The 9,695-nt window shown below is 54.7% G+C and overlaps 1 protein-coding gene and 1 long non-coding RNA gene across 3 annotated transcripts; one reads left to right on the top strand and one right to left on the bottom strand.

Annotated features, from left to right (window-relative positions):
- Positions 1 to 487: 487 nt before the first annotated feature.
- On the bottom strand, positions 488 to 4,462 carry PGLYRP1 (peptidoglycan recognition protein 1). 2 transcript variants are annotated; one of them, XM_043600520.1, is made up of 3 exons: positions 4,128 to 4,462; positions 1,346 to 1,455; positions 488 to 737 (listed from the first exon to the last, which is right to left on the bottom strand). In XM_043600520.1, the coding sequence occupies exons 1-3, from the start codon at positions 4,415 to 4,417 to the stop codon at positions 559 to 561; spliced, it is 579 nt and encodes a 192-aa protein (XP_043456455.1). In that variant the 5' UTR covers positions 4,418 to 4,462; the 3' UTR covers positions 488 to 558. The 2 variants fall into 2 exon arrangements, with proteins under 2 accessions (XP_043456455.1, XP_043456454.1); XM_043600519.1 differs by having other exon boundaries at positions 1,334 to 1,455; positions 4,128 to 4,461.
- Positions 3,958 to 9,059, top strand: LOC122494953. The gene is made up of 3 exons (XR_006300299.1): positions 3,958 to 4,165; positions 4,573 to 4,633; positions 8,460 to 9,059. It is a non-coding gene; the product is annotated as an uncharacterized LOC122494953 (long non-coding RNA).
- Positions 9,060 to 9,695: the final 636 nt, after the last annotated feature.

The following is a 9,695-nucleotide window of genomic DNA, read 5'->3' as shown; positions in this document are numbered from 1 at the left end:
TGGGCGAGGGGTGTCATTGGGACCTGGGTGTATTTCTGGGCGCGCCTGTGACTGGGAGGCACTTGGGGGTTCAGGGGCAGGAAAAACTTCCATGCTCCCTAAAGCAACAAAAGGGGGGACCTTAGGGATGGTAGTGAGCAGCTCATCCCCAAAGGGGTGCAAGCGGAGATAACTGTGCAGAATCCCTTTGGCTGAGTGGTAGAGAAGGGGTATCCTGGAGCATGGTCCACTGCCCCCACAGGACACCCCCCCCCCCGAACTGCTGGCGGTGACCCGTGGGCCACCTTGGTGCTGATTCCTGCGCTCTGACCTGAGACCTCTGGGTTCTGAGCTATGATGTTGCTTCTAAGCTGGGATCTCCGGTCTTGGTTCAGGGTCGGGGCCTCTGGGTTCTAAGCACCAGCGAGGACAGAGGGCTGGGTGGGAAGGGCGGGGGTCTGGTGGGAGGTAGAGAGGGAGGGGGGGGGCCCAGGGTGGGACACAGGAACACAGTTTGAGCTGCATCTTTATTGGAGGGGAGAGGCGGTGGGGTTTCTGGGTGTAGGGGGAGACGGGGCCTCACTCGTGGTAGTGCGGCCAAGTCCGGATGATTTCATAGAGTTGGTCCCCTGGAGAGAGCGTCCGCTGCACATCCCGGTGTCCTTTGACCTCGTATGTGGGGCTCAGGGCTCCCTGAGCCACACCGCAAGCCAGCAGACTCTGGGCGGCCCTGAGGGCCCGGGGTGGGGGTGACCGCTCTGGGGGAGGCAGAGGCAGGAGTTAGGCTGCCGCTTCGTGGAAGGGCAGAGGTAGTGTGGGGCAGGGGTTCCATTTGTTCCACTCTGGCCCACTAGGGCCCAGAACCGGGTCTGCCAGTCCCCTCGCAGGGACTCAACCTTACTGTGCCTCAGTGTCCTCCCCTGTGAAAGGAGAGAGTGGTGGCACCCGCCCACAGGGCTGTGGGACAATAAAATGAGTTTTTAGGCCACCCCCCCCCCCCCCCCCCCCCCCCCCCCCCCCCCCCCCCCCCCCCCCCCCCCCCGCAGAACAGTGCCTGGCACAGCTGAAGCCCTCAGCAAGTGTCAAGATCGGAGCTCATTCTGCCTCCTCTGCCCCCAGACCTCGGGGTCCTACCCATGAGGGCAGCAATCAAGCACTTCTTAGGTGCCAGGGACCTGGCCTAAGTACTTTAATGGAGATGAACCAATCCTAGCCCAAACGGGGGCTGAAAAGAAATGGCCATTATGCAAAGGAGGAGAGGAGGTTTGGAAAAGCAGTCAGTTGGCCAAGGTCACAGAGGCGCCATCCCCCAGACCCCATGTCTGCCCCTCCATCCCTACAGCTGGACGCTTACCCATATAGTTACCCATGAAGGAGATGCCAATGGACATGGGGTTCCAGGTGACACCCGTGTGGTCGCCCTTGATGTCCCAGCCCCGGCCCTCATACACGAGCCCATCTTCTCCAATCAGGAAGCTGCGCGGGTGGGTGGGAGGGTGGGTTTGCTGAGTGAGGGAGGGCATCCTGGGGGAGGACTCCCCCCTCCTCCTCCACTCACCCTGCTCCCTACTACTCAGGCACAATTTCGCCCAACACCCTCCCTCCCTCCCTCCCTCCCTCCCCTCCCCTCCCCTCCCCTCCCCTCCCCTCCCCTCCATCATCTTCTGAAATAATAGCAATGCCTCTGGCCCCTGCCACGTGCCTAGCACAGCTCTACAAGCGCCATTTGTCACCCTCCGGGCAGCCCTTGAGTCCGTACTGCCCCCACTCGGCAGAGAATCAGAGAGGTGGGGACATCTGCCTGCAGTCACACAGCCAGATAGGGGCCAGAGCCCAGATTTTCCCTCCTGGGTCCCTGGGACTCCCACCCACGTGATCCTATTCTTTGGTTCCTCCCGCCTCCCGGGAGGATTTGTTGAGCTCTTGATTTGTTGAGGCGGGTGCTGCTGTCCTCCCCATTTTAAGCTAAGGAAGCAGGAGACTTAGAAAGGGAGGGGATTTGCCAAGGTCACGCCCCAGAGACCCCTGCCTCTCAGAACTCTCCACTGAGAAGTTCTTCTGCCCTTGGCCCAGCCTGCTTCCTGCTTCCTGTTCCCTGCTGGGGTACACCGAGTGACAGGATCTGGGAGTCAAGCATTGGTGTCACCACCAGATACAGACCCTGGAGTCCCAGCATCTACCTCTGGGAGGTTTCCAGGCCTGGCGGCAGATCCTTAAGACTCATTTGACATGTCTTGATTGGGCGAGTCTGACTTGGCCCGTTGGAATTAACTAGAAGGTCAGCATTTTGATGTTGCAAATATCCGCTGCCTCAGCCCTCCTGCTCAAAGGGTTTCTTGTGACGTACAGAACGTTGGAACTTCAGAATCTTGGGTCCTGAATCTCACGCACAGGAGGCCAGACTCGGAATCTGGCCCGGAAGAGACTAGAAATTCCACAGTGATGCTGGCCCCCAGGACTGGGCTGGTTAAGGCCCTGCCCCAGCCCCTGGTACAGGCAATTGGCATTGGCTAGGTTTGCGTGAGATGGTTGCCTCTAATTTAAACCGTCAACACCGCCACCAGGTGGGGACAGCGAGGAACCCTTCTTACAAGTCAAGAAACTGAGGCTCAGAGAGAGAATGTGATGTGACGAGGGAGTTCCAGGACAGTTGGATCAGACTCTGAATCCTAAAATCTGAGAAAGAGACTTCAGTCTGCTTTTCTATAAGGCAGTTCAAGGCCAGCGGCTGAAGCTTTGTCTCCACTACTTCGTGGAAACGCTCAGAATCGGAACCCCTCGGTCTCGGAGGAGACAAAACCCGGGAGTTGGAGCCTCTGAACTGTGAAATCTTGAGCCAGAAGAGCTGAGGATTCCCTCGGTGGCCTCTAGACTTCCAGTGAGGTGCCCAGAGTCCCCAGCCTCACCCCAGCCCTATTTGAAGCAGTCTCGAAGGGTGGAGCCTGGCAACCTGGAATTCCAGTAAGGTGACTGGTGCTTACCGAGGTCTGAGAACCCGTCGGGTTCAAAGTTCAAAGGCTGCAGAAGCCTTTGTGTGGGACCCCCGCCTGTCACCCCGGAAAGGGAGCTGGGGTTTCTGCCCTTACCCACCTGCAGTCTGTTCTCCCCACGGCCGCCAGAGGGAGCTTCTTGCCTCTCGCGGGCTCACAGCCCTCCCGTGGCTCCCGTATACCGTGGCCCACGAGGCCCTGTGCGTGTGTCCCAGCCCGACCCGGTCCTCCTCATTTCATGTCACTCCTGCCTGCTCCCCCCAGCCATCCTGACCTCTGCTCTTCAGGCATGACCCTCTCACTTGGCCCTCACAGCCATTAATTACTCCTGATCGGTCCCCTGCTTACCCCTCTTCCCGCACGCCCCCCCCCCCCCGAGGCAGAGCCCCCTCAGCCCCCCTGTTTTCTTTCTCCATTGCTTCCACCACCCTCTGAATTCATCTGGTTGCCTTCGCTTGTTTCCCACCTGTTCCTCCTTGTGGGTCTTGAAATCCCACCGGGCCAGATTCGCGCTGTTGACGCGTCCCGGTCCCCACACCGGCACAGAGCCTGGCACAGTGCCTAAGGGCGAGCGTCCATGAACTCGGGGGGGGGGGGGGGGGCGGGGAGGTGGCTCCCACCGCATGCCCGGTGGCGTCCTAAGTGCTTTGCGTGTGTGTGTTGGCTGATTTAGTGACCAGGTGGGCCACAAAGGAGCTGACTGCAGAGCAGGGACAGGAAGCCAACGAGCAGAGAGCGCGCATCGGTGCCCGGATCTCGGCCGGCAACCAGCGGAGACTGGAGTTGGCCCCACGCTTCCCCAGCCTGCTTGTCCGCCTCCCATCAAAGGTGGCAGGCTTTGTGAAGGGACTCCGGTGTAGAGGACGCCTTCTTTTGCGTTGGCGAAGTCTGTCCCTCCCTCCGGGAGGGGGGGAGGGGGATGGGGGGTGGGCAGAGCCTGGCCTTCCAGCCCCGCCCCCTCTTCCTCTCCCCACCCCCCACCCAGGCCCCTGAGGCCGCCCGCACATGCGCAGTGCTGTGTGCCGACCCTGGGGAGAAGCCAAGGCCACCGAGGGGCCGAGTAAGCGGCCCAGGGTGTCAGCCAGGCGGCTCTAGATCGGCCCGTGGCCGCTCGGGCCCGCACACCTTTTCCTACACCCGTCCCGGCTCCGCACTCACTTGTAGCCCACGTCACACCAGTTCAGCGTCCTCGAATGGTAGGTATGCAGGTTCTGCACCTGCTTCAGGCACGAGGCCGGGCTGTCGCAGTGGCTGCCCGCGGTGTGCGACACCACCACGTAGCGCACGGGCTGTTGTAGCTTCTCCCCGCACTTGGACGCGGGGGCCTTCCATTCCCTCCGGGGCACTATGGGGCAGCAGGAGCCTGGGGCTTCTTCTCCAGGCGCCCCGAGGCCGAGGCCGAGGAGAACGAGGAGGGCCCAGGTGAGCAGCGCGCAGCGGCGGGACATGGCGGGCGGGGCGCGGAGGGATGCCTAGGAGCTCGCGGCTGGCGGGCGGGGCCGCCTTTATCTGCTGGGGCAGGAGGTAGGGAAGGTCTTGCTTCACCCCCGGGCGGGACGGGCGGGTCACACCGGACCCCAGATTCTGCTTCCTTCTCTGGCAGGGCTGCAACAGGATGCGGTGGGGGCCCGGGTCTCATCTCTCTTCCTCCCGGAGGGACTGAGGTAACAGACGCCCCCCCCCCCCCCCTCACTGTTTGTAACTGACGTATAGGGAGCACACAGTTTTATGTTAGTTTCAGGCGCACAAGGTCGTGAGTCCACAATTCTGTGCCTTACTCAGTGCTCGCCACGATAGGTGTAGCCACCCTGGGGGGACGCAATGCTATTGCACTCTGACTTTTTTTTTTTTTTTTTTTAAGCTTATTTATGTATTTAGAGAGAAAGCGAGCGCATGAGCCTGGGAGGGGCAGAGAGAGAGAGGGAGATACAGAATCCGAAGCAGACTCCGGGCTCTGAGCTGTCAGCGCGGAGCCTGATGCAGGGCTCAAACTCACGAGCCGTGAGGTCATGACCTGAGCCGAAGTCAGACGCTCAGCCGACCGAGCCACCCAGGCGTCCCCCAAAGCTCCCGTCTTAAAAACAAGTCATTCAACCTGAGGTCATTCAACCCCTGCAGCAAGCTGAAGATGTCACTAGTGGGAAGTCCTTTCCACCGCTGAGGAAACTGAGGTGGGGGAGAGGGGACCTCTCCTTGCTGAGACAGAGGACATGGGAGAGCCTGGTGGCTCACAGCCTGCATTCAAAACCAGGCTGCCTGCGTTTGAATTCTGGCCAGCTTCCAGGGCGTGGGCTCCCGCCAGTGACCCTTCTGTGGCTCAGTTCTCCCCACCTACAAGATGGGAATAATAATATGAAGTCCCTCACCAAGAGGATCCATGTGGAATTCAGTGGGTTGAGAAGGGTCGAGCCCTTAGAAGGTGTCTGGCTCCTGGTGCCACCTAAGGGCCACTGGGACTCGAACTCAAATCTGCCCTCGGTGGTAAGCAACATGATTTACACGGGTGTCACCCGCAGCTCCGTCCTGCCCAGGAGGGACTCAGGGCCACTGAGTGGCTTGAGATCACCTGTTGGGGCGGAAGGCTCTCCTGGGGGCCTCCGCCCTGCGCCCGCCCCCTTTCCTAATCCTTCCTAGAGCAGCTGGCGAGTTCAGGGCTGCGTCCCTCTTTTCCTTCCTTCCGCTTTAGTGGCGTAAAAAAAATTTACAAAAGTAGCACGTGCTGGCTGTACCCAAACTGATACCAAATGCTTATTGTTATTAAACAGTAGTACACATTTTACTTTTAAATAATCGCTACACCCACCGTGGGGCTCCAGGGGCTGGAACTCGCAACCCCAAGATCTAGAGTCACATGCTCTATCGACCGAGCCAACCAGGTGCGCCCCCCCCCCCCCCCCCCCGCCTCCCCCCGGCCGGCTAAACTCACCAGCTCTGTCCACGTGAGCTCACCAATGACAGTGCGGTACGTTGTCTTCTGCCGCGTTGTCCACGCTCCGTCTGTGCTCAGATCCGTGATAGCGAAGCGCACGCCAGGCATCGCTATGCCCTTTTCATGAATTCGCTCAGCACATGCTTCCGGCATGTTTGTGAGATAGATATTACTATTCACCCCTTTTGCAGCCAAGAAAACTGAGGCCCAGAGAGGTGATCACATATGGGGAGAAGACGGTGAGGCCTGGGGTCAGCCACAGGCTTCCTGGACTCCAGAGATGGAATTTTAAAACCATATTCCACTTCCTACAAACAGGTATAAGACCATACACACACACACACACACACACACACACACATATATGGTCTTATATGTGATCATATATATATATATATATATATATATATATATATATATAATTTTTTTAATGTTCATTTATTTTTGAGACACAGAGAGAGACAGAGCATGAGCAGGGGAGGGTCAGAGAGAGAGGGAGACACAAAATGGGAAGCAGGCTCCAGGCTTTGAGCTGTCAGCACAGAGCCTGATGCGGGGCTTGAACTCACAGACCTCGGGATCATGACCTGAGCCGAAGGTGGACGCTCAACTGACTAAGCCACCCAGGCACCCCCCAATTTTTTTTTATCGTTTATTTACTTTTTGAGAGAGAGAGACAGAGGTGTGAGCAGGAGAGAGGCAGAAAGAGGGAGACGCAGAATCCGAAGCAGGCTCCAGGCTCCGAGCTGTCAGCCCAGAGCCCAGTGCAGGGCTCGAACTCACGAACCACGAGATCATGACCTGAGCCGAAATGGGAACGCTTAACCAACTGAGCCATCCAGGCACCCCTATATATATTTTTAAATAACGGAATGAAATCATGCGCATCACTTTGCCTTTCGTCACCTACTATCTCTTGTGCATCTCGCCAGGTCAATGCAGCTAATTCTAATTCAATCGTCGTAAGAGTTGCATAGCATTTCATGCTGTGGGCTTACCATTTTGACACAATCTTTGCTTTTTTGGAGCTTTGCAATTCTTTTTCCCGCCCCCATGCTGCACAAAATGTTATCAGACATCCAGCCCTACCTGCTGAAGCATCTATAAATGATAAATATAGACTTTCTAAGTCAAAGACTGTACGTATTTAGTAGTTGTTACTAGATTGTTTCCCAAAGGCTGTTAAAAATCCATATTTCTACCAGTGATGTATTGGAGTCCCCACTCACCCCAGAAGAGGGCACTATCTCTTTGTAACTTTAAATGGCATTTTTATAACCACTCAGGAGATTATTTTTCTATGTTTTCTGCCCGTTTGGATTTGTCTTCTATCAATTGCCTGTTACCTCCCTTGTCCATTTGAAAAATAAATTGGGCTGGGGTGCCCGGCTTGCTCAGTTGGTGGAGCACACAACTCTTGATCTCAGAGTCATGGGTTCAAGCCCCCACGTTGGGTGTAGAGATTCCTTTAAAAAATTCTAAAAAAAAAAAAAAAAATCGAGTTGTTTATCTCTTTGTTACCAATTTGCAAAGTGAAGAAAAGAATCCCATAACTAGTATTGTTGAGTCGTTGGGTATGTACATTTTGTGTCTCTTTTAAAAGCATTAGGGAATAGCATACATGTAGCAAAATGTACAAAGGTACTTTTAAAATTAATAGAATTAATAGCGTGAAGAACTGTGTTCCTTTTCGCACCGTGAATACAGGATGTATCCAGCAGCCAGATCAGGAAATAGAGCTACATCAAAATTTTTATCTTATTAAAAAAAATTTTTTTTAACGTTTATTTATTTTTGAGAGGCGGAGAGAGATCGAGTGCAAGCGGGGGAGGGGCGGAGAGAGAGGGAGACACAGAATGGGAAGCAGGCTCCAGGCTTTGAGCTGTCAGCACAGAGCTGATGCGGGGCTCGAACTCATGAACCATGAGATCATGACCTGAGCCAAAGTCGGCCGCTTGACCAACTCACTGAGCCACCCAGGCGCCCCCACCTCAGCTAGGATTTATAATTGCATATGGTGTGAGGTAGGGGTTTAAGTTGATGTCTAAATGGCTAGCCATTTGTTCTGGTGCTATTTATTAAATAGACCTGGTTTTAAATTTCAGCCCTGCCCCTTATTAGCTGGGTGGCCTTGGGCAATTAGGCAGGATTTGACATCGCTGACCACATCCTTCTTGAAATGTTCACTTTCCTCAGCTTCTGTGTCGTAAGACTGTCTTGATTTTCTTTCTGCTCCTCAGCTGGTCTTTTCCTCTCCCTCTTCGACTCATTCTTCCTTCCTTGACCATTAGACTATTCTTTTTTCTGCTGGGTGATTTTCCATCCAGGTAATGGCTTCAGCCACCACTAAAATGCAAGTGACTTCTAGGTGTTTGTGTCCAGCCTGGAGTTTTCAGATGAATTCTGGAACTGTGTATCTTCCTGCCTAGTTCACACCTGTACTTCGATGCCCCACAGGGACCTCCCATGAATATTGCTAAAATGGTTTATGATTTTTCTCCTCCAAAATCAGCCCTCTTCCAGGAGTTCCTGTCTAAGGGAATGACATGATTGTCTTCCAGGTACAAAAGCCATACATCAGAGCATCATCCTTGACCAAACTCTACCGTATCCCCTCTTGTGTTGAGTACCCCAGCCCATAGCAGGCGCTGAATGTATACTGAATGACTGGTAAGTATCCAGCTCACTCCCTGGTCATGTTGCTGTTATCACCCAAATATCTTATGAATCAGACCGCCCTGGTTTATTTCCACTCTCCCCATTGGGTCCAGTCACCGTCTCCTTGCACCTGGATTTTCTCCCACCCCCTCGGTGACTTTCCAGCATGCACCTTGGCCCCCATGAGGCCGAAGCTCAGATCTGATCAAGCGACGCTCAAACGTGAGTCACCGTTTTCTGTGGCTTCTCACGACTCTTAGGATGGACCCCAAGCACTTCGCCACGGCCTGCCTTCAACCTAGTCTCACCCGACTCACTCCTGAGGCCCTCTTCCCCTAGCTTCCCTGCCCTTCTTGCCGCCCTTGAGGATGCTTTGACTACCCTGTCCCCAGGGGACTTTCTCCGCACTGGTTGCAAGCTTTATTTATTTATTTATTTATTTATTTATTTATTTATTTACATTTTGAGAGAGAGAGAGTCTGAGAGCAGGGGAGAGGGGGAGAGAGAGAATCTTAAGCAGGCGCCACACTCAGCACGGAGCCTGACGTGGGGCTCGATCCCACGACCCTGGGATTGTGACCTGAGCCAAAATCAAGAGGCAGACACTCAACCAACTGAGTCACCCAGGAGCCCCTGTGCAAGTCCTAAGTGGGGAACCTTAAGAAATTCAGGAACTTTGTACCTTACCTTTAAGATTACAAAACATGAGGGCGCCTTTTGTAAAAAGGCAGGAATATGTACACATCGGATTGCTCACTAAGAATATAGTCTTTAGCCAGGTAGTGTGAAGTATTCCTGCGTTAGAATTTTATTTATTCTGTATCTTGTCAGCCTCAGAGTGGGACACGCCCTTGTGAGCATTTACAAGAGCCTCAATGGGTAATTGTCATATTACCCCTAATCCTGAGAACTGTATTACTAGGGTATTTTTTAAATAGGAAATTAAGGGGCGCCTGGGTGGCGCAGTCGGTTAAGCGTCCGACTTCAGCTCAGGTCACGATCTCGCGGTCCGGGAGTTCGAGCCCCGCGTCGGGCTCTGGGCTGATGGCTCAGAGCCTGGAGCCTGTTTCCGATTCTGTGTCTCCCTCTCTCTCTGCCCCTCCCCCGTTCATGCTCTGTCTCTCTCTGTCCCAAAAATA

Source organism: Prionailurus bengalensis, chromosome E2, assembly GCF_016509475.1.
Source record: "Prionailurus bengalensis isolate Pbe53 chromosome E2, Fcat_Pben_1.1_paternal_pri, whole genome shotgun sequence".
NCBI classification, from domain to species: Eukaryota; Metazoa; Chordata; class Mammalia; order Carnivora; family Felidae; genus Prionailurus; species Prionailurus bengalensis.
The sequence above is the reverse complement of the archived record's forward strand: the minus strand, read 5'-3'. Positions and strand labels throughout refer to the sequence as shown.

Coding starts and splice junctions, on each gene's coding strand:
- PGLYRP1 (XM_043600519.1), bottom strand. CDS start 4,417: ATGTCCCGCCGCTGCGCGCTGCTCACCTGGGCCCTCCTCGTTCTCCTC. Junction 1,456..4,127: donor TGGTGTGACGTGGGCTACAA/GTGAGTGCGGAG, acceptor CCACCCGCGCAG/CTTCCTGATTGGAGAAGATG. Junction 738..1,333: donor CTTCATGGGTAACTATATGG/GTAAGCGTCCAG, acceptor TGCCTCCCCCAG/AGCGGTCACCCCCACCCCGG.